Source organism: Miniopterus schreibersii (assembly GCF_964146895.1).
Source record: "Miniopterus schreibersii genome assembly, chromosome: 4".
Taxonomy (NCBI): Eukaryota; Metazoa; Chordata; class Mammalia; order Chiroptera; family Miniopteridae; genus Miniopterus; species Miniopterus schreibersii.
The window spans coordinates 42,477,430-42,502,714 of NC_138105.1; the positions used below are offsets into that span (position 1 = coordinate 42,477,430).

The 25,285-nt window shown below is 39.5% G+C and overlaps 1 protein-coding gene across 2 annotated transcripts in view; it reads right to left on the reverse strand.

Annotated features, from left to right (window-relative positions):
* The window catches only part of TTC29 (tetratricopeptide repeat domain 29), a 315,521-nt gene that overhangs the window by 81,170 nt on the left and 209,066 nt on the right, over positions 1-25,285 (reverse strand). For both annotated transcript variants that reach the window (XM_081136670.1, XM_081136671.1), the window contains exons 7-8: positions 14,620-14,832; positions 11,399-11,484 (exon numbers count right to left, since the gene is read on the reverse strand). In XM_081136670.1, the coding sequence (XP_080992796.1) occupies positions 11,399-11,484; positions 14,620-14,832 (299 nt within the window). The remainder of the gene's footprint in view (positions 1-11,398; positions 11,485-14,619; positions 14,833-25,285) is intronic.

The window sequence follows — 25,285 nt, forward strand, 5'->3', positions numbered from 1 at the left end:
TTAGGTACTAAGTGTGATCCTTAGGCCGTCAATGAGGAAACCGAGGCACAAGCAAGGTTAAGTAGCTCACACAGGGTCGCAGGATTAGAAATGGCAGGACCTGAATTTGGAGTCAGGTGAGGTGACTCCAGGGGTCATGTTCTTAACCACTCTATTAAACCATGACGGTGGTTAAGATGGTAACAGAGAGGATTGAAATCCATGGGAAGGACCCTATGTCCCTTCATCTACTTCGTTTTACCCCCAAATTATAAACATTCTGCCCTACCAGGTTTTTCAACTTAAAATCTAACTAACAGTGCTATTTATACACGTTCCCTTGCATTTACTAAGAGTTGCTAGCAGACAGTAAATTTGCATTGGGAGCAAGAAGAGACTGGGGATTGTAGGAACAACATATTGAACACACTGATCCTGAAAACAAAAATTGTATTATTTTTTCTTTCCCCATACGCATTAACTCTACAGCTGCATATATTTGATTGTCAGCAAAACTTCCAGAGAGAACAAGGCCAATTCAGCTGAGCAGTTAAGTTATAATCAATGAAGAATCCATGCTACACCATTATCTATGCCAATGGCTGGTAAGAGAGATGGGAACTGGACATGAGAAATGAGAGGCGAGAATTCCCACCATTTCTTTCTCTGGGGAAGCTACAAAACAGTGGGCCATTCCTAATCTGATGCCACTTGCCACCTGTATTTCCTGTGTCCTCTCAACCCCTTCTTCAAACTCTACCCTGACTTGGAACTGGCCCAGCAGCAGAGAGCTGATTTCCTCTTTTTATGTTTTATGTTATTCAATAATAATTTCTACTGGACAAGAATAACAAAATGTTACTTATGCCAACCAGTAATTCATTGGGCTGAACAGATGAGAATGTTATTTAAAATATATAAGGGCGATTTGTGATGAGACTCCACAAATGGGTTTAAAAACATCTTACTGACAACTCTACCAGCTGCATTAGCCATTTGGCACGTGGCTCCAGTCTTGGCTCTGCGTTTGCTAGCTTTGTGACCGTGGGCAGGTTACTTAACCTAAGTCTCAGCCTTCTTCATCTGTGAAATGGGAGTAAGAATAAATAGAAAATACTAACAAGATCTGCCTCTTAGGGTTCTTGTGAGTATTAATGGGATGAATCACATGAATAATAAGGTTGGTACAGTTCCAGGCACATAGCACACAAAGGCACATTGGCTGTTATTGTTGCTCATGGTGATGCTACTCTGTCAGTTAGGGCTCAGTTGATTTCATGGAACAAAGACCACCCCAACCTAATTTAGACTAAAGGGTAAACTGGGGACTCAATGCCACTCGGAATTGTTCTCTGCCTTTCTCATCTCGGTGTCTGTGTGTAAGCTTTGTTTTCTTGGCCCACCGTCTCCCATGGCTATGGAAGCTCCCAGGCTAACCTTCTCACCAAAGAGGACTGGCTCTGATTCGAAAAGACGACATGATCAGGTAAGCAACCTGCCTGGCTTAGCTTGTTTAGGGAAGCTCTCCCAGAGATTCGCTGGGGTGAGAAGTAGTGGTGGGGGGGGTACCTGTAGCCCCAAGGTTAGAGACAAGAAAGGTGACAGCGGGAATGGTGCAACGTTCTGGGAAGACAAAGACAACAGATGTCCACCGAATTGCTATGAAAAATACGCTGTTTTTCTGCATAGCTGCCTCTCCTGCTGTGGCTGTATCTCATTTAACAGTACCATCATACTTCGGATTACTCGGAGAAAAACCTTCCGATTCTTCGTTGTCTCTGTCCTGTCTCTATGCTTTCATCTACCCAACCCAGAAAAGCTGTAAAGTGTCTCTCAAGTATGTGAGCTACACCACCACCGCCTGAGTTCATTCCTCACCTGCAGTACTTCAGATGAGCCCTATAATTGGTGTTCCCTCCTTTGGCCTCTCTTTTCAACGTGTCTGCACGTAACTGCCAGGCTGTCTTCTAAAACAAGTTCCTGCCCTACGTAGGCCCTTGAAGATCTCAGCCCACCACCCCGTCTTTCCAGCCTCTCCCCCGACAGCCCCACTGCCCAGCACTCACACTCCATCGTGACTGGAATGTATTTTCTGCTCTCCCAGGCCTTTACTCATGCTGCTTCCTCTCCACTGAGGGCACAGCTTCCGTTTATCTTGAAAGGATCAATTCAAGTGCCATCAGTCAATCTCCAAACTTTCCTGTTGCTTCTCTGGCTCTTGATCCCTTTTATAAGTAAGCACGAATGTGTCAGGAGTCCACTTCCCCCACGGGCCACGCAGTCCTGCCGCAGAGCAGGCAGAGTCCACCAGAGCATAAAGAAATTTCCCAGACCTCATATTTAACAATGTGCACCGAACTGAAGTTTACAACAAACACAGTCCATCATCAACATAGTTACCACGTTTGCTCATATGGACTTTGGCCAGATTTACCCAGGGTCCAAAACCTACAGGGTTGCACTTTTCACCCTGGATTTCACCCGCCCTTCTCTGGGCCCAGCTTCCACTCCTACCCGCGCTTCCCGTGGTCTCCCGTCCCTGCCAGCCTTCCATGCTATTTGCCTTTCTAATATTTTTGCCTCCAAGTTACGCTTTTGTGTAAAAGAATATTAACTTTCTCCCTTGAAAGGCTCACAAACAAAAACTGTCACACACACTTATATAAGACTGTCACACACGGCTCTCGGTTATTCGGGAACTGAACACAACGTTGTGGGTCGCTTGGCTTCTTCCTTACCGTTACCCTCCTCCTTCTTCTCTGGCTATCACTGGCCATCCTCATTACTATTTAGGGGGGAAAAAGGGGCTCCACAGAGGACATTCATGGGAATAATGCAGATTAAATCTTAAACAAGTTCCATTTATTACTTATTAACTAAATTTTTATATGCTTATTAAGGGAGGAAGTTGAAATTACTCGGTAAAAGTGTTTCAAGTATACAATCGAGTATTAGGAATATAGCATTAATGTTATTTTTAAAGTCTATTATAAGTTATTTCTATTGAGCACTAATTATACTGAGTAAGCTCTAATGTCAATATAGCTGTTAATCAAAGATCAAGTAATTGTCTACGCTACAAATACATTTGAGAATATTTTGGATATGTTTTAAGATGTTGAATTACATTTTTCTTTCTGAAGCGACCCCGTTTGTGTGGTAGAGGAAAAATATGTAATTTGGCTCAGTCCAGGATGACGAAGTGGGATCCACACGCTATTGCTGCTTAACATGTCGAGTCCTATAACCATCTCCGGGTTCTTGCAGGTGCAATGCCTCTTCTTTTTTTGCGGCCTCTAGATCAACGCGTGCTAACAGCTGTGCCGTTGCCTCTAGGTCTGTCATACAATTAGTCTTCTGATGAACTGTGCGGGCTGCTTTATGGCTCCGGAGAACATTTTCATACACACTCCTTGAACTTTAAGGAGTGTACATACATTATGTTCCATATGTCACTGCTATTCCGTATAGTTGATTAGAGTACTTAATTTTCAGCATGTCAAAGTTCATTCTCTTTAGGATGGGCCAAATAAAAATAACTATTATTTTCTTTACTTTCTCTCAAAACGAGTATTGGAAACTTTTGCACTATTTCTTAAAATGTGAATGATTGGAAACAAAAATGTCAGCTGCTTTGCCAAGAGCTACTCTAGCAGCACGTTTTAAATTATAAATAATAATAACAATCATGAAGTTTTGGTTAAAGTGGTATTCTAGATCTCAAAGGAATCAAAACCAGCTTTCACAGTTCAAAAAAAAATCAATACATTTTATTACTAGACTATCAGTGTTTATATTAATTTAGCCCATGGACTTACTTTCCTGACATAAAACACCTCTTTATTTCCATGAAAGTCTACATCATGTAAGTTTTTGCCTTACAGGTTATTATTTTGAAAGGACAGATTTTCATTTTTTTCTTGAGTTTTTTTTCTTTTTCTGTAATTTTTGTCATTTAAATTACAAATAGTATAATTTATATAACAAATACCATTATGCATTCATCATTTAAAAAGAAAACACACACACGTTATTTTCTTAAGCTGTAATATTGAAAAGAAAGAAAGGCTTAGAAAAATTTAACAGAAGAAAAAGGTTTAAGAGAGTAAGGAGGAAATATTTTTTAAAAATCACATTTGATTTACTAAGATCCTAGACTGCAGACAATCTTTGTTGCAGAACTCTCTATCTATTTATTACCAGAAGGTCATCTGTTTCAATGTGTTAGAAAGGTTATGACTTTAAATACAGAGATAATAGGAGCAAAATTATTATTAAAACATTTTACATTTTCATAATCTCCAAATTATTAAAACACATTTTCTATGAACAACTTAAAGTGCTATTTTCCAAGTAAGGCTAACTGTTCATAAAGGTATTAAATAATATCAGCTATGGAATCCATGCTCATCCCGTGCCTCAAACGATTGCCTTATAATTTTGAGTAATGTAATCTTGTGCAGTTTGGAAATAAATCCATTATTTAGAATTAGGAAATATGACTATTTTCTTCTCATATTGGTGTGTTTCCTAATCCTATCGCCTTCCCCTGGCTTGCCAGGTTCTGGGTATTTGGACATTTCTCTACTTAGCAGACGCCTGGAATGAAAAGGAAGGAAGTGCTACCTCTGCCCCGGTGGGAGGGCGGCTGGAGGGGGTGTGACGCTCAAGGAAGGAGGTTGGGGGTGGCAACGACGGGGGGGGGGGGGGGGGGGGGTCGGGAATGGGCCCGGTAACAGCTGCTCCTTTCAGATTCTCAGGGGTAGGCCTGAGGCGGGTCACGGGACGGCGGATGGAAACTCTGAGGGAGAGCAGGAGTGGCTGCTGAGGCCCCACGCTCACGCCTGAACCGCCTCCGGTGGAGTGGCCAGCCCCCTCACATGCGCCAGGAGCTGGGGTGAGCTGCACAGCCCCGGAGCCGAGCTGCCTGCCCGCGGGCCTGTCTGCTGATACCCAAATGTCTTTCGGGAGAAGGGGCCCACGATTTCCTCTGGGCCAGCATCTGAGCCCCCCTCACGCACTGAGGCCATCAAACAGCAACAGGAGGGTCAGTTTTAGGTAATGGTTTCTAATTGGCAAATAAAGACAACTTCTGTTGAATGAGGAGTGAGTAGCTCTGATCTTTAAATAAACAAATTACTCAAATTCCTTTTTTGGCGTAAATCTTATTTTTTTAACTATAGGAAAAGCCATTAATAAATCCATAGTAAAAACGTTTCCACAAAATAGTGGTTTATCATATTTCCGTTATGAAAATAGGCACCAATGCAAGACACATTTAAGCACTATGGAATTTATGTATGATAAATTTAGTAAATTACAGTTAAGAAAAACATAAGTATAAAGCAGGCACTTTGAAAAGATACTCAGTAAATGCTATATACTGGAGTAGCATTGTTATCATTAGTCAGTGCCAATTATATCATAGCCTGTAGTCATAACAGTTTCTTACATCTGAAGACTGTTTATAGCTTAAAGTGTAAACATACATTTATTTTTATTTGATCTTCACAAAGGTACAGGGAAGCTGTCATTGCCATTCTTATTTTACTAATAAAACCATGCCTCCGAGACGTTTAGGAATGAACCTGAGGCTGACAGCTTGTAGGTGGCGGGCAGGACTAAGATTCATGTTTTCTAGCTCCTATGTCTTCTAGCTCCTATGTCAAGTGCTCTTTCCACACCTTACTTACCTCCCAAATAAAGACTGCCCATCAAAACCTCCTGTCAGTTCAAATATTTGACCACTTAACAATTAGAGAGCTATGTACACTTGAACTACATTACAAAAGGCAAAGATGCTCTTTTTCCTTTGATATGATTCCTAAATAAACTTCTATTCCCAACACCTTTGACTATATAGACTTTCACCTACACACTGAACATTTTCTCCTGTGCTACTGGTTTGGTAATGCTTGGGCTTAAAATGAAAACCAGAAATCAGGATTTTGTAGGTGTATGGCCAGGTATCACTCTGGAAAAGAATGCTTTTATGCATATTAATGTTGATATAATACTTACGGTTTTCTTTATATTAGACCCTATGCCACAGACTCTGCACACATTTTCTTACTTAGGTCTCATGAAGCTGCACTTAGGGAGTAGCATTATCACCATTTTATAGATAAAAGAAACTAATGCGTAGAAAGGTTAAGTCACTTGTGCAATGTCACAGGATGAGGTGGCATTCCATTCCCCATCAGCCTGACTTTAACGCTCATCATCTGAACCATTTTGTGTCCTTTCACTACAAAGACTTAAATATGCTCTCTAGAAGTCATGCTGAGCACTCCCTATTTGAGAAATACTAGTATTTACTGCCTTTACTTCATGCAAACTTCTACTGATCCAAGATTTGGCTGCAGATGTGAGCAACTATACCTATCCAGGTAACCAACCAAATACCATAACACCATCCATGCTAAACTGGCTCCAAGCTGTCTTGTCAGTCATTTCCACAGAGCCAAACAAGAAGGGAAAGGGTGAAAGTGCAGAAGCGAAGAGGCAATTGCTCTCTAGACAGGTCGATCCAGACAGGAATGGTCCCTTGGAAGGATTTGTCACATAATCACACGCTGCAAACGTACAGAACTTGGCAGAGTTGAAGTATTTGAAACCATGCACAAAGGCCCTAAGTGGAGAGAGAGCTTCACAGAAACACTCTCTTGATCTCTCCTTTGCTTTGGCTTCTTTACTTTCTTTCCCTTTCTCTCCCTTTATTATTTTTCTTTACATTTTTTTTTTCTTCTGATACGTAATTTCAAGAATCTGTCACACATAGTGCAAGAGAATAAAAAATGATTAACGTGAGAGTATTTGCCTCCTTTCTTTTCCCAGCCTACTAACTCTGGCGTGGCCTACCTGGCGTTTCTTCTTCTCTCCCCCAAACCAGCCTCACCCCTACTGGGTTTCATTATGCAGCTCAGAGTGACAAATTTGAACGGAGAGTAGGGATGTAAGAAGAACAAATGAGCCTGCCGAGAAGAGCCACCATTTCTTGACCAAGAGAGAAGAGAAGGCAGAGGAGGGAGGGAGGGGAGAGCAGTGATTAACACGCGAGTGGAAGACAGCGGGCAACTTTGGGGTTTAGGGACTGACATGAAGATACAGGCTTCGGAATATCTAGAGAATGACAAGTTGGAAAATGTTTTAAAAAAGGATTTATAAAAATAATGTTGCCTTGAGTTAAAAATAGTATTTCTTTTACAGTTCTTTGACGACATGGAAATAGAAATTGGAATCACTTTTCTTTTAGCTTGCTGGATTTTTTTTTTTTTATATGATATACCAAATTATCCTGGTTGCATAATGGTTTTGGTGGTAGATAAAAGTCTTTGCTTATAAAAGTAACCCAAAGGAAAACTTGTTTTATGAATGTTACTGTGTAATCTGCCAAGGCATCTGTGTGTCAGCTGGATTATCATTTGAATTAAGAGTCCATCACTATCAAGAAAGGAGTGATTTTTGTGGGAGACAGTAACATACTACATAGAGAAAGGAATAAATGGGAACAGCTACAAGGATCATCTCCCCCCACACTTTCTGTTAGCTAAACATTACAAATCAAATAAGTCATTCTTTGTTAGAGATGCCCTCATACATAATGGTTTTATCTTTGTTTATATCTATTGAGTTGAAAGAATAAATAACACTTAATTACATTTACATAGACCCTAAGAATATATCATTTTATAAAAATAGCCCATATACTTTATAAACAATCCATGACTTCTTAGAATTAACTAGTGTAACTATTTTTTCTGATATATTATCATTATAATTTCTCTATAAATGCTGCTGATGAGGCTATAGATTTAGGGTGACCTTGTACATACACAAACACCAATGTTAGAAGCATTCTAAGCTATTATAAAGACACTGACATTTATGCAAATATAGAGATAACTACTGTTTTGTGTATAGAACAATTAAATAATAGCACATGTGATGAATCTTGTGCTATAAAAACAAATGAAATATCAATAGGATGAATTTGGCTTTCATAGTATAATTTTTGGTAGGCTATGTTATTGCTACATAATAGGAAGCAAATAATTCACGGAATGTACTAAAGCTTGAGTAAAGGTGGTGTTCCTAAAATTTTTAAGTGGAATAAAGGATTAGAGAGGAAGAAAATCCATGCATAAAAACAAAGTGCTAAGGGAGGCCCTTCCTTTTTCTTAAAATAGCTTCATGGTTGCAATGTTTGATTGTGAAAGCTGGTCCATTTGAAACATTTACAGGTCTAAATTGATGACAGCCAAAGGGAATGACTAGTTCTTCTCTCAGCATCTGACATATGCAGGTAACATTCTCCTCTTTAAATGTCAGGGTCTCCATGACCTCCTGCACAGGTTTATTAGAGTAACTATCACATCTCTTCACCAAACACCTTGTCCTCATTACCACAGGTATTTCAGTGCTAAAGAGATCCATTATTTGTTTTTAGTTTAGCTCTATTCTGTCATTGAGTAAAGAACTTTCTATCAGCAAGGAGTGGATGACCAAACTGTACTCATATACTTGCCAATATATTCTTCTACTACATGTATTAACCATTTATTAACAAATGAAAGCCTTTCAGTTAAGATACATTAGAAAAATTTCAAAATGCCATCTGTTTCTGATCATCAGAACTTTAAATTAGGAATATTTACTCATGACAGGTTTATCTAATCCAAGTTTCTTTGAAAAATCATGTAAAAATATTTAGACAGACGAACAACATTATTGGAAGGGAGAAATTAGTGAGAGGTAGAGGTTGAATCTAGAGGCAAGATACTGAAAATTTGAAAATATTCCAAATTACAAACTTAAATTACAAGTGAGAGAATAAGAACAGTGTACGCAATTAAGCATTAGAGCCAGGCTGAGTAAGAAAAGGGGAGGGAAATGCTAAATCTAACCACACGCTGTCTCACCCTGGCTCCAACATGGCCAAGCTGGTTTCTGAGCATTCGGGCCCCTCCTTGCAGCCACACCATCAATAGTGGCAGAAACTCCATCAATAGTGTTGGTAATACCGCACAGGGTGGAACAGTAGGACAAAAGAGGATTTCAAAAAAAATTTTTTTTTCTATGTTATATGTTTACGTTGTGATTAGATAACTGGGCAGATATCTAATCAATCAATCAAGTAATCAACCCTATTTATGAATTGATCATGTAAATTTTTTTACAATATATTCACTATATAAGGAGCACTCTGTCTTGTTGTGGGTTTCTAAGGGACATCTTGTAAAGGAGAAGCAATGCTGTCAGGAGAGAGACTGCAGATGGAAAGTCAGGCTGTAGTTTGCAAATAGATGATAGATCATTTATGTAACATGAGCAGCTCCCCAGGTCCAGAAACAAAAAGGGAAAGGGAATTCGAATGGTAGTCTGAAGAATGCCCCATTATCTCTGAAAGGAAGCAGGAGAAAGTGGCTGAAATAAAATACTGGAGAGAAGGAAAAGAAATGGCCTTCAACCTGAGATCGAAGCAAGATGTCAGGTTTTGTGGGAATCTCTTTTAGTCCAACCACAGAAATGGGATGCCTCTACAATCAGCTTGAGCTGGAAGACATCCAGGCCCCAAATCAGGTACATCTGCTCAGTGTCCATTCTCTACCACAGCCATGCCCTAGGCCCAACTTCCCAATCCTTGGTCATTCCTTCTTGACTTTGCTCTTGTCATCCTGTGTCCAGACCTGACAACAGAACCTTCTTTGGCCCTGCAGCTCTGCCTGTGGGTCTGACCCAAATCTTACGCTTGATTCCTGCAAGTCCTCAGTTCTGGGTGAGCTGTGTTCCCAAAAGGCAAGAATATTCTGCCACAAGACCTGGGCTCCAGAGACAGCCCCTGACCCTTCCCAACTGCAAAAGCTGCACTTCTAACCGTGAGTGCAGCAGTGACCCCGAGGCCTGGAGTAAGGCCTGCAGTATGGCCTGCCTGGCATTCCAAAGCCTCCAGTCTGGCTGGAGAATTCAGTGACAAGAATTAATTAACCCTGACTCTAACCCAGGTACTTGCCCAAGGGAGGGGATTCAGTTCTTACTGAAAATATCTGCAAGGAGCTCTCTTATTCTAGCCCAAAACCTGTGATAGGAGGCAGAAGGAGTTTGCATATTTTGGTCTTTTAGACATGCCCAGTTTCCCTGGCTTATATTTGATCAGATCATCTATTCCCTGTTTTCCTCCCGCCTCCATGGACACTCCTGCTTAATCCCCTTTATACCTCCTTTACCCAGCTTGGCCCTAGGACTTTTTCATTCACGGCTGTCTAATTGCTCTAGGAAATCCCCCCCACTCCACAGCTTCAGTATGCTTAAAGCTACAAATGCATACATCGTGAAATTTATATAGCATCTCCAATCTAGATTTCCTTTTTTGTCCAGACCCACCTATACCTCTATTTGACCTCTCCTTAGATATCTCAAAATGTCCTCAAATTCAACATATTCAAAACTGAACTCTCCAATTCCCCTCAAGGCTGGGGTCCTTCAGTGTTCTCTACCTAGGTAAGTGACCCCAGCATCCATCCAGCTCCACAGCCAGGAACCTAGGGCCCATCTGGACACCTCTATCTCCCTCACCTCCCATATTCAGTCTATTACCAACTCCTTCAGAACTGTTATCTACTTGTCATCACCTTCTCTACTACTCCTATCATCCAGAGAGTTAGGTCAGGGTAAAAATTTAAAAAGCTACTAATTATCAAAGGTTTATTATATACCAGGCAGGCACTCTTAAAATTTTACGTAAATTAACTTTTCTAATCACCCTATGTATTAATTTCCTAGGGCTGATGTAATAGATTACATCAGACTATCACATTATCACATTATTGTGATGATTAATGTGATAGTCTGATAGTTATTACATTAATTATCAGACTATCCTACACCACTAGTATTATCTTACAAAATTATAGAACAGATCCAGTGCAGGGCATGATGTCTTTCATATAGAGAGAGAGATGTCGATTTGCTGTTACACTCATCTCTGCATTCATTGGTTGCTTCTTGTATGTGCCCTGGGGATCGAACCTGCAACCTTGTCATATCAGGACGACGCTTCACCCAACTGAGCTACCTGGCCAGGGCCTATAGTAACTTCTTTTACTACTACTTTCTGCCATCATTTATACCCATTTCCCCTTGTTCTTGTGATATGCGTGTATATAAGGTCACATGACTATATATTCAACTTTCATATATCCTAAAGCACTTCATGGTAATTGACTATGTACTACCTTCTATAAACAATAAAACCAATTTTATTGTGCCTCTAGAATATTGCTGTTGTGCTTTAGTCTCTCTATATAGATACAGTGGCATCAGGTCCATTTCTGTTGGCCTTATAACAACATACAATACAATAAAATATAATAAAATAAAAATGTAAAGTGGCAACAATTAAAAGTTTACTTCAACTTACGGTTAATGCTGTTTCATATTCTCCAGCAGCCAAGTGTGCTAAGCCCAGGTAGTAGGCAGCTTCCCCTTCCATCTTTTTGTCATTTCCTAAAGTGAAAAGGCAGAAAAATTACTGTGGCTTTAAAGAAATTGATTTATTACAACAAGGAGAATATTTGCTTTTTAAGACAGTGGAAAGTTATAGCAAAGTATACACATTTATCAACAATTCCTGAAATCTAACTGTATACTGTTTTTAAAAAAAAGTCTGATGTTAACACAGTTTCCCTGGATCACAGATGTTAAAGTGTATTAGCAATATAATTACGAGGAACTATCCTCTACATACAGGCCAGTATTACCATTTGAGATTCATATATAACTTCTGTACTGGCCCACGGGGTGAAGACCCACGGCCATCCAGCATAGCTGCTCCTACGTACATCAAATGATGGTCAAGAGAACCAACATTCATGGCGCACAAACACGTATGCAAAACCGACATTCAGCTCAGTCTCTAATAGGGCAGATAATTAGCAAATTAAGGAATTAGTTTTTGATTAGGTTCAATTTAAAAGCTATTGGTTAACACAGACAATAGTGCGGTGAAGGCCCGAGGGGAGGCAGGAGGGGAAAGGGAGGAGGCCAATGGGGGGAAAAGGGGGCCATCTGTAAAACTTTCAACAATAAAGATAAATTTTAAAAAATGAATAAATAAAAGCTATTGGTTAAAACTTGGATGAGAATGACTGACAGAGCTTGACCTGTTGGTGCAAAACTCCATGCACATTTTGAAATCCAAACCCATAATGTTTCTCATAAGGAATTTAGCTTTTCTAATTTCTGTGTGATGTGTTTTATTCCAGGAATTATCAAATTCTTCTTTCCAAAAGCAGAATGCTTAAACACTCAGCACGGGGTCCAATAAGACATACATCATCCTATCTCATGAACATAGAATGTATTCACATTCAATATACTGAATATGACATATAAATCTAATATACTTACAAAAACCATTAAAGATTCTTATGTATAAGAAGAAAGCTATCCTTTTTCTGCTTTGGGAAGTCATTGGCTTGCAGAGTTACCTAACTCCTAGGTAATGCAAATGCGGACAGATGCGCCTCATTTTTGATCTCTGGGAAGCAAGTGTCCTTAGATTTTGAACTCTGCCTCCAACAGGCTGGATTCTGGCCGGAGCAGCAGTTCCCGGGGCCCCGCTCGGGGAACCCACTCGGGCCGCACGCTCCCTGGGAAGACTGCAAGGAAACGGGGTGGCAAACGCCGGGGGCCTTTTTCCCTTCTCTGGCAATTCTACCAACTGCAGAGAATTATACCCTTAAGATTTCACTTCAGCGGGGTTGATGATACCAGGGATCCAGTCGAGGGAATTTTAACTCTTAAAATTCAGCGGGGCATTAACTTTTTCTCCGGTGCAGGTGCATGAGCGCTGGGGTGGGGGTCAGACGAAGGAAGAGAGATGGGGTGAAAGGGAGAGGCTGGTGGGGGAAGCTGCCCCTCGAGTGATTAAAAGTTAGTTCTGTGTGACTTGTGCTCGCTGTGTTAAGTGGTATAAGTGTGTTAAAAGCACTAACAACAGCATGGGCTGATGTATTCTTATCATTTGCATCTATTTTTTGTAAAGGGCATCTTAGCAAAGAGGAGGAGAGGGAGAAAATCTACCCTCGCTGATAGAAAGATTTTTTGAGACAGTGAATTGAAACAGTTGGATCACATCAAATATTGGTTTTAAAATAGGATTTAAGCATGGAACTTTTCTTGCTTACTCGCTGAGAAAAAGTTAAAATAAAGTGAAAGCAATAAAATAATGGAGGAAAATGTCAGCACTATTAAAGTTGAGTGACACATATACCAAAGGAATAAAGAGGGAAAGTACTATTTATATTGTGTAGTTTGAGTGGGTTGAATTAATATTGGCTTTGCTATCTAAATCAATACTTATTTATCTGAAATAAAAGACTGTTTTATTTTCAAGACTCTGGGAACCATTCTTTCTTTGTGAACGACCTTACAATTGAGCAAATGTGAACCTAAAGTAAAATACCTTTTCCTAATTGATACTTTACAGTGAAATTCTACGTAACTTTACAGATAACTGAAGTCAGCTGCTGAAATGGATGTAAGAGCTAACTATTTATATCAGTGTTAACCCCTTTGGGGAAGGTACTAGATCACCATTCATTTAAAAGCAGTTCATGCAATGAGATACATCTTTCAAAGGGGGGTGATTTCCCATGGGTATTCCAACTAATATTATTAAACGACGTAATACAGAGAATAAGCTAAGATGTTTACTTTTCCTCTTTAGAAAATTAAAATCACACCCAGAAAATCAGTCTCGCTTACTTCAAAGAAGACATCTGTTATTCCAACAGAGCAAATATATCCACAAGCCAATACACTTCAGGTCAAGAGCAGAACTGCTACCTTTTTTGCCTTCATAAAAAGGCTACTCTTTTAATAAATTACTATATGGAAATAAAATATCTTTGCATTTCACAAAGTAAAAGCTTATGAGTATAGACTCCACATTAAAAAAAAATATTTTATATATATGCAAATGTATAGAATATCAAGAATCAGTTTTCACAAAAGTGTTTTCACTGCTGTAAATGTGCATATGAATCACCTGGGGATCTTGCTAATCTGTGGACTCCGATGCAGCAGGTCCCAGGTGGGGCCTGAGATGCTGCTTTTCTTACAAGCTTCGCGGTGATGCTGATGCTACCAGCCCAAAGGCCACACTGTGACAGGCAAGTGTCTAAAATATATTAGAGTTCTATTTTCCTGTTACTCCTAACTAAATATTTATCATATCTTCCCTATTCCCTGACAATGGGGAATTTACAAACAATGAAAGTTCTCTCAGATTGTAAGAATAATAAAACCTTAAACACACACACACATACACACACACATGCACCCCCTTAACTTTTGCAAATGACCTTACTTTCTCATTATGGGTTCATTGTTTTATAACACTGCTCCCAGAAGGTTGTAATTTTGGAGATAAAGCTTTCAAGAAACTAATGGATTTCTTGTTGTCAGCACTAAGGCACCTCTGTTTTACAGTGAAACTTGAAAGTATATTGATGGCATTTGTCTTTGCATTTCATAGGAAATAATCACCCAAACACTTGACGATGTTTATGTCTCTCCTGGGAGAAGCAGTGTCTGCCCATTAAAGGAAGCGCTGCGAGAGTGTTCTTTCCCACTTACCTTCTTTGGCTATTTCAGAGGCTTTTATTAGAATTCTGATGGCCTGTTTGTAATCTTTATTTTCCAGCATTTTGTCTGAGAGTAATCTGTAAGTCCTCAGGAGACTCTCGCAGGCCAACAAGTTGAGAAAGCGGCCTGTCTCGTCCTTCCATATCCGCCCCTGCGTCAATTGATGGAATGCTTCATAATGCTCGGCAGCTTCCAGAAGATAACCTGAAGAATAAAAGCCATTCATAAATATAAACCACAGGCCAGAACATATTTTCAAAAATGTTTGCGTACATCTCATGTTTTACTATTAAGGGGGGGAGGGGGCATGAGATACAGTCAAGGATTTCTAAGGCTGAAGAAGACTTAAGCTGGAAAGGGAGCTATCTCCATGGGCACCTCAGATTCAGCGTGGACTCTGGATGGACACCTGCTACAGGGATGTACTTTGGCTGGTAGAAATTCACCAGGATTATGGATGTTTAGAGAGAAAGTGAAAGTCCAGTAATTATTAATGACAATCGTATTAGCTAACATTCATTTAATGTTATAGATGCAAAGCACTGTGCTATGTGCTTTATGTGCATTTCTCATTTAATCTTCAGAACAGTCCTGTGGAATAGATTTGTGATTCCATTTTACAGAAGAGAAAGCGACGGTAAGAATTTTGCCCAAGACTGCATGTCTGGATCCAGGCAGTCTGACTCCAGGGCCCATGCTCCCCACCACAGTCCTGCACTGCTTTCCCAGCAGGCAGCATCCCTCATTCTCCATTTGGGGATCTTGCGAAAGGAGGCATCCATTACAAATTTCAAATTCAAGTATTATGGGACTTTAAACTACTTCTCAAAGTTTGACAGAACTTTCCAAGCAGGCATTTGTATACAGTATTCCGTTTAATTTTGGATAATTAAAATGTAACTTAACTGCCTTCCTGGATTATATTTCGTAATATAGTCCAAATATATCTTCTCAAAGCCAAAACTCTAGATTAGCTCTGAGTCATTTTATTCCTTGAAATATGAACAAGCCTATTTCTGGAAGAGGAGTCTGCAGCTCCCTGCTGTGGATTGTATTTTATTTGTGAATTGCTTTGTGGAAATGTTCACAATAGCCTGTAATGTAAATACTCTTTCATGGCATTGGAGTTTCCTAACTGACATGAACTAGAAAGCACTTATATCCAGGCACTCAAACAGTAGTGGTTAAGGGTGAGGGCAGGCTCCAAACAGACAGCCTGAGTTTCTATCTCAACTTTATTTTACCTTTTTTGCTGTTGAGCCTCAGGCTAATTACTACCCACCCTGTGCCTGAATTTAATTCTTCTGCAAAATAGAATTATAGTGTAACTATCAAGGTGTTACTGTGAGAAATTAATACAAGTTCCATACCTGATGCAGAGTATGGGCCCAATAAACATAGCGACTGTTATCAGTTGACATAGTGATAATAGTTTTAAAAAACCCAAAAGTTGGTTGAAATATAGCCACTAATTTGTTTTTTAAGTACAACTTCCTCTTCCTGCAAAAAACACAGTTGAGTCCTTATACCAATATTATCACGGCTGATTAAATTAACCCTATTTAGGTCATATCAGGCTCAATGTATTTCCTCAAATAGGAATCATTGGATATTGCAGGTTAGATATTAGAGGATAGTGCAGCCACTGCCAAGACTATTGCATGTAACTTCCCCCTATTTTTGCACTGAGTTTGTTATCAACATTATCAATATTAAAGTTTTAAAGAAAGCACACATAAAGAAGAATAGTATTCACACAGAAACACAAAAGAGATGGGTAATGAGCACATAATCTGTATAAAAATTCAGTAAAGATGTGACCTGTCTGGGCCCTGCGGGGCCAGGCTGGAGGAGGGCATATCGGCTGAGATACAGGCAGACAGGGCAATGTGCGCTGCGGAGATGTTTATAAACCTGTACTACGAAATTTTCACACGATAAAAGACTACAAAGCCATAGCTATGATATTGCATAAGAATATTTCATTACATGGCCTGGTGTTAATGACAAGGGAAAATATTGAAAAACATCAGAAAACATTTACAAAACATCATCAGTGTTATATAGGTGATGAATGTTTTTTTCTGCTTTTATTTTTTCTCTCTGATCACTGGCATTTCCTAACGTTTCTAACATCATGATATGTTCATTTGTAATAAGAAATACACAATTGGAGCTATTTTAAAAATAATGCCCAATGCTTTTTCATTTTTGATACAAACACTCGAGGTTGAAGTTCAGTGCTCTAATCTATCTTTACATTTAACTGACAGTTTTTCTTTACCTCCCACAAAAGCAGGCATAGTTTGTCATCTCTCTCCTGTAGCACCTCTCACCAGAAACACCTTTCTCCAAATACCCATGACCCTCATTTTTTAAGAAACTCGAATGAAGCATTGACATATATGTGTGTTATGTTTCCTCGGTTAACTATATTTCTGCCTGTAAAGTATAGCTCTGCATCCCGGGGAAGATGTATACGAGAGTCCTTTTTTTCTATCCAGCATCCATCTGTTCATAAGGTCCAGACACATATTTCTCTTTGGCCACGTGAATAAGAGAAGAGGGTGGCTACAGGGAACTGTGAGTAAGCCAGATAGTCCAGAAAAAAACTGGGACTGTACAGAAACTAGGAAGGACCTAACGGCATCAATGGTCACGCACACACACAGGATCCCAGATGGAAAGAGGGTCCAAAGTTGTGTTATAAAATAACAGATTCGCTAAGAATTCCAGGAGGAGAGCCAGGGGATGAAGCTCTGGGTAGCCCAATGAATTACAATGACATGCAAATGAGGCATAATGAAGTAAATAAAATATGACAGTTGATAGTCATGTTCAATATTTGATTTACGTGGGGGCAAAAAGGGGAGGCGGGGGAGGGGAGGGAAAGGTAGAAAGTGGGGAGAGGAGAGGTGGAGGAAACGGGAAAGGGGTGAAGGTAGGGAAGAGTGGGGAAAGGGTGGGGACTGTATCCCTGTGTTCCACATAAGCCAGACCTCCTGTGTCACTGATGCCATTCGGCATCCTTCACAGGCTGTCTAATCAGGAATGAAGTAAGGGAGGCACTTGGGACATTGGTGTAGGCTGGTTACTATGGAAGGCTCTTTGGAATAATTGAGAATAGTTGTTTTCAGCTGAGCTTGATTTTTGCTAGAGCTTTGGGGCTAGTAGGGCTTAGCTCATGATTATTGGCCAAGATTCAGCTCTCAGAAGAGACTATTTGAGGCCTCCCACAAGGAAGGAACATGGTCCAAGATGCTCAGATAAAAGAGAGCAGGGAACTATTTTCTCCTGAAGGCCTGCTAGGTGCTGGTCGAAATGGAAGGTTTCCTCCACCCCATACATTATCTTATTTAACCTTCAAAGAACTGGTAAAGTAAATATTACTTTTACACTAAAGAGAAAGCCTGAGGCTCACCAAGGTTAAATGACTCAAATGGCTAAAAACGGATGTTTAAGATTTAAACCCAGGATCACGAAAAACACATACAGCTTTGTACCATTACATCACATACTAGTCAACAAGCCAAGAGGCAGGAATCTTAGGTGGGGTAAGTGATATTCTCTGGACATAAATCTCTCAAGTTAACAGTCATGCATAAGTTAAGTGATTTCTAGTCTCTTCCCGTTCTATAACTCTGTGACTTTACTCAGGCGACCGCAGGTCACCTCTAACACAAAAGCACAGCTATCAGTCCCAACCTGCTTCTGATGGGTCTTTCTGAAGGAGTTGGATGTACAACCAGCTATGTAGCCTCCATCTAAATGTCCTACTTCCCCTGAACCGTGCAGTGACATCTGTGGGGCACCTGGAATTCCTTGGGTGCCCCAGACCCGGTCACCGTGGCCGTATCTAGCTGTTCATGGTTTTGCTCCCCCTTCTTCCGTCACCTTGCCGCAGACGAGCTCACTGGGGATTCTGATCAGCACGGTTTTACACCAAGCTGCCTACACAGAGGACAAAGAGTTTCCCAGCCCTTCTCAGGCACGGGGATTCATCTCCAAAATCTTTTGCAGGCAAAGAGGTCAGTAAGTAAGCTAGCGGGGACTTGATCCAAATGATCACAAACACACAAACGACTTGGCTGAATCTGCTACAGAGTGGTCAGATTGAAAGTACATATTATAAAATAGTATAGTATTTGACTTAAAATGTTAAAATACATGTTTATACTATAAAAAGAGCACAGTCATTTAAATATGCAAGTATTTCCCTTTAAGCACGCTTAACAATGATATGATTTCCATCCAATTTATATTTCCAACTGTGAATAAGACCTTAAAGGTTTTATCACTTTCTGAGTAAAGGCTCTGGTATTGAGACTGCATATTTGTTAAGATATAACACATATCTTAATATCCCTTCCTCAGGAATATTCACAGGTGTTAAAAGTCTCTGGAATTACCAGCAAATCTTCGTCAGCACCATGAGCAACAGGGGTCGCAAGAGCCATCGCAACAAGGAGGACATGCCAACTGTTGCTCCCCTAAGTGCCTGGCCAGGATACACAGCTTCCACTAATACTCCCAGTGACTCAGGGGAGAAAATGGAGCCAAAATGTTTTGTTGGACGGACTGGAGACGGCCTTCCACCAATGCATTCATCAGTCATCGATATATCTCAATACTATGAGGCAGTGTCAGAAAGCACATCCTGGGAGACACACCGTGAACAATTATGTAGAACAACAGGCTCTAGGTATGGGTAGAGGTGGCCTAGGCCTCAGGATTATTGTTGTTGTGGGTTTTTTTTTAAACAATTACATAACATTTACATAAGCAGTAAAACACAAACAATAAAGAGGTTGACACATAAAGGAAATGTGTTTGGTTTGTCACATAAAGGAAAGTGCACTTTCAAAATAAAACTACTAGAAAGGAGTTTCACTTTATCTAAGGCCCACACAAACGAGAAATCCACTCATTCGTTTAAAAATACAAACCAAACCCAAACAATGTTGTAAACTGCGGAATTGCTTGGTAGGACTCTAAGACAAACGCTATGTAGAGAAAATAAGATTTTATATATTTGGGTATTATCCAAATTGTTGCTTGCCCTTCTTCCCTGCACATCTCTGAAAGTTTATAGATATTTGTGGTATCACAGCAGATGTCTAGAACAAATATTAAGCAAAGGAGAATGTATATGATCTCTCCCATTTTAGTTTTTTTTTTTTTAAAGTAGGAAGATTGACTAGATATTAACACAAATGGGTTTAAATGTGAAGCTGCCATAAAAGCAGGAACATAAATGTAATTCTCCCAGCCGCTATTTTGATGCACATTTTTGATTCCATGAATATTTTATGAAATGGCCCAAACTAAAGCCATATAACATTCCTGCATTACTGATGCTTGCGCCCGTAAGCTACGAACATTAGAGGCATGATTGAGTGCATTAAAATGAACTCATTCAGCAGTGCATTGATTACTTGAAGGGGGAGGGAAATGAAAAAAGAAAAAAAAGAAGTTGCTCCACTTAAGAAAACAGCACACAAATCTAAAGTTTGCAGTATAAGGGTGAAAGCACGCTTGAATAAAATAATATTCCATAAATAAAGTGTGACTCTGTCCAGACCTGACATTCATTAGGCAAGATGTTAATTATGTCCAAAGATGGCTCCTGGTTTTTATTTTTGTTCAGGTAATTTGAAATGTCACAGTCTCTAAAACGCTCAGGCTGGCCTGCTTTGGCTCCATGCATCAGCAGTTCTGAAAGTAGCTAATTATTTCCTTTTCTATCAACTTGTACATTTGCCAGTAAAAATAACGCCACAGAAACAATTGCATGAAAATAATTGGACAGGTCCACAAGGCCTCTTTCCTCGGCAGCACACGTGTAGCTCTTAAGCATATTTAGTTCTAAATTGTGCACATTTGTTGAGGAATTTAGGGAAATATTCCACTTTAGTTTAAAGCAGCAACCTAAAGGGACAATAAAGTGTTATGTATATTTTATGACACTTTAATCTGGAGCTGCTGGACATCTTTGGAGTTAAGTTTACTATTCTGTACAATGTAGACATAAAATCTGCTAGAAGCAATATTGAATAGCGGCAGAGAGAGAAAAATGTTATTGCCCTTTTGTAAAAACAAAAGACACTGCTTTCCATTTCGGTTTAACAGCATGAACATTTTGTATTATCTTTAGGTTTTTACATTCAATTGTGATCATTATAATGGCACTATAGATGCAGAAATAGTTAGGGGCCGGCCCCACTTCCCAGTGGAAACTATCATTTTCAAGGGCTTCTCTCTTGTCAGAGGAGATTTGCTCTGTATTATAACCCACTGCACACCACTGCAAAATGGAACATTGGAAAACAGAGATTCTGCTCTGTAGCTCAATAGCATCCCTAATAAACCAGAAGAAAATGCGCCCATAACTTTTGTAGCTACTTTGGGATACTTCAAAGAAATTCAAGATGCTATTTAGAAAATGAAATTCTTTCTTTATCATTTTGAGCAGAGACTTCAGATGGACATTCTAGGAATGTTACCACACCCCTGTTAGAGAGTATGGGTCACGAAACCAGACAAGAAGAAGGATCCCAGGGAGACAGGTGAGGGAGAAACTCACCAAGGGCTTTATTACTGGTGCTGGCAATGCTAGAAAATTGACTTTTAAAATCCAGAAGATCTGTGGACTGGTGGGTAGGTGGGTAGGTGCAGGGCTGGGTGAAAGAGGTGAAGGGATTGAGAAGCGCAAATTGGCAGTTATAAAACAGTCATGGGGATGTAAAGTATGGCATAGGGAATATAGCCAATAATATCTTGATAACTTTGTATGGTGCCAGGTGGGTACTGGAAATACCGAGGGGAATGCTTTGTATATGATTGTCTAACCACTATGCTGTACACCCAAAACCAATACAAAATAAATAAATAAATAAAATCTGGAAGATTTGCCTGGATTCCTAAAATATTCTGGAGCAATTATTATCACTGGTTGTTGTTTGTGACTTTAGATAGCTGAAGTGCGGTTATGGAAATGGTGGGCAGGCTTGACTGCTCTGCAGTCTAATAAATTGTAGACAGATGGTTTCTAACCAAGTTTTGTAATTCTTAAGGATTAAGCATTAGATAGCTTTGCTCTTAAATGTTCATAATTGGAAGTACCAAGATTACTCAACTTTTAAAAATGTGTAATGAATAAATAGGAAATTCACACTAGCCACTACAAACCTTGTGGAGCTCATAGAGTTTACTATTTTCCTCAAATGACAAATTGTTCTGCTTTAATAGTTTCTACCTCATCTTCAAATACTAAGTTAAAGGTGTTGACAAGTATAAAAATTTGAGGAGAAATAAAATCAATATTGACATTAGATCAGCTAATGAATTACATTGCTCTGGACTTAATCAATAATGTAATTTTTACCTGAATTACATATTGCTTATGATTTTAAATAAACCACATACTGGTTATGTATATGTATTTATATCAGCAAAGAGAAAGGTATGGAAGCACATATATCAGAGTATCAGTGTTGATTAACTTACGGAAGTTGGAGGTGAGTGAAGAGAGTCTTAACCTCCCCTTTCAATCCTGCTTTGATTGAAAGTAAGCATGTGCTATTTTGCACATTACAAAAAAACTAACAAACCGACAATAATCTATTAAAGTGAGTGTGGAGGGAGAAAATAACATTAGTTGAGCACTTACCACGTGCCAAGCATGATAGTAGCTGCCACATATATTTGTTAGTATCTACATTTTAAAGATGAGGAAACTAGGCCTTAGGGGTTCTCTTTCCTAAATTCACTTACCAGGTAGGTGACAGAGCTGATGCCCAGAGACCACAGGGCTTTCCTTCCTCAAGGGGACCCTTTTTTAGAAACTGTGTCCAATGTTTGACTTAAAGGCAGAGACCAAGGCTTGAGCCTCAACAGCATGATACAATGGGACCATTCACACCCTTTCTGGAAGGGCTCCGAAATGAGGACAACAATGCCAATTTTGGAGTTTGGTTGAGAGGGGCACTAAAACAACTGTGCTGGCGCTGAGCAGAGTGCCTGGTGCTTTGCACACTTTCAGTAATGGTTCTTGCCATGGTATCTATTCTTTTTCCAGGTCTGCCATTTGGAGCAGATCTGGATGGGCTTGTTAGACGGGATGCTTTAAAACCTAAATAGCGTGGAACGGTGTCACTTATTCAAATTAAGAGCCACCCGAGGCACTAGTTGGAAACTATACTTCACCCAACTTTCATGCAGCACCCCTCTCGCCCTTGTTCGGGGGCACCTCCGAGAGATGTCCTGGGGCAGTGCCTCTTCTCAGAGGATCAGAGATGCTGCCTCTCGAGCCGTTTGCTCAGTGCGTCGAGAACAGTCGGCTCAGTGCGGCTACTCAAGCCCTCCTTGCAAAGCTTTGAAAAAACAAAACCTGCTGCAGAGCAGGCACCTCCGAAGGAGGCTTCCTCTCCGCGCGGCTCGTTAAGCAGTAAATAATTAAAACACCACGAGAAAGACAGGTAAAATACAAGCAGCCCTGTCAGTAACACAGACATGAAAGAGCAGGGGAAGAAAATGAATTTTAAAAAAATGCGATGAAATAATTCATTTGAAGCTCTAATAAAGTTTCATTTGCAGTCTTGTTTAAAGATATATCAGACTTTAGGGATGTAACCTAATTACATTTTTATTCTAAGTTCCATTCAAAGATCTTGGACTTTGATTCTTTAACACAGATCAAACATGGAATAATTTTCTTGTGGCTATCAATACTTTAAAAGGATCTCTTGATTAAATACTATAAGGTCTTATGAACAAGTACATATAGTAGATGGAAGAAAAACTGACATGCCCCAGAAAGTGACAATTAATTTATATAGAAAAAGCAATGCTAATGTAGTTAACTTATGAAAAAAACTTTTTAATATTAAGTCCACTTGTATTCAAATATAAAGTGATCAGTATCTAATACTGATCTAGTTAGACGCACCTTAGAAAATGTATACTAGTGCCCACTTTCCAAACCCACTCTAGGAATTTGATCCGAACGTGAGATGCTGGAAGTGGTTAGCGGGGCGATCGCACCGACACGAAAGGGGAGCTGCTTCCCACAGGCTGAGCCCCGAGCGCTTTGCTGACGGGTGGCTGTGTCAGAGAGATGGAGGCTTGTCCTTGGACACTTTTTGGATTGGCTTTATTTCATATTGTTACTAGGAAACCTAAATGGAACGATGTGTTTCTTTTTCTAGAGAATCTTTTTGAAAAAGTTTCCTCCAAAGGGACTTTTAAAATGCAGATTTAGAAGCAGTTTAAAAGTAAAGGGAAAGAAAGAAATAGAATTTGTTTTTTAACTATTAAGAGGGAAAAAATGTTCCCAGTGAACTTGGCAGTTGTACTAGCGGTGTGAGCAGGCAGAGAAAGGGCACTAGGGTCTCAGGACCCCAGCAGGAGAGCCTGCAGAGTTTTGGTCATGACTCAGTAGCAACCATTGGGAGGTTTTGTTGGAGTCGTTTCTGTTTGCTCCCCCCGCCCCCACCACAAATAGCCACAGTGCCCACCAGTGAATCTATTTTTAGGGATAAACACTGAATGAGATGCCCTTTGTCTGTTCAAGCAGTGTTTTCTCGTGCAACATTCTGTATGTAATGGAGGCTTCACGATTACAAATTTTAAAATATGACAGCAATTTAAATAGAAAATAAGAGTCATTCCATAGATACAGAGAACAGACTGACAGCTGTCAGAGAGGAGGGGGGTTGGGGGGGCTGGGTGAAAAAGGTAAAGGGATTAAGCAAAAAACAAAACAAAACAAAAAACCCAAAGTCAGACACAAACAGTACCAGGGTTATCCAAGGGAAAGAGGGGTGGGGGGAGGTTGAAGAGGGGAAAGGGGGAATAAATGGTGATGGAAAGAGACTGGACTTGGGATGGTAAACATACAATACAGTATACAGGTGATGCATTGTAGAACTGTGCACGTGAAACCTACATAATTTTATTAACCAATGTCACCCTGATAAATTCAATAAAAATTAAAATAAAGAAAATAAGAGTCATTTAAAATAAAAAATAATCATTGAATGCTTGTCAAAACCTGTTAATTGCAAAAAAACAAAGACGTTATTGTCTTACCATTGTTTGGTACAGGAATAAAATACTAGGTTTAGAAAGACAAAAGAAAATGTTAATGTTCACTATTTTTAGGGTATTCAGGTTTGCCCTGGACTTTCTGGTTCAAACACCAAATCAACGCCTGGAATCTCCTCAGTCCCAGGCAAATCCAGATGAGCAGTCCCTGATGTTGACCCAAAATACAAAAGAATTTTGGAAATAGAATTAAGTAAAATACAATAATATTTAGCAAAAGTATAATATATTTTACTCACTTTAAGGATAAAAATATTTTATCAGCATGAATGAAACACTATGAGGAAAAAAACCTTAATTACTTTAAAATTTTGGGCAAGTATCATTCTTTCCTTTCTATAGTCATACATAATTTTTACACAGTTGTAAAGAGATTAATATAATTTTTCAGCTTAGTTAAATTATTTTATTAGAACTACTTTCCATGTTTCTAAAAGTGAAATTAATAGATAAAAGGCATGTGGAAAATTTTATACATGCTATGCATTGCCATATTTCTTTCCAAAACCATTTAAATGATTCAAATTATCACCAGCAATATATGTAAGTATTA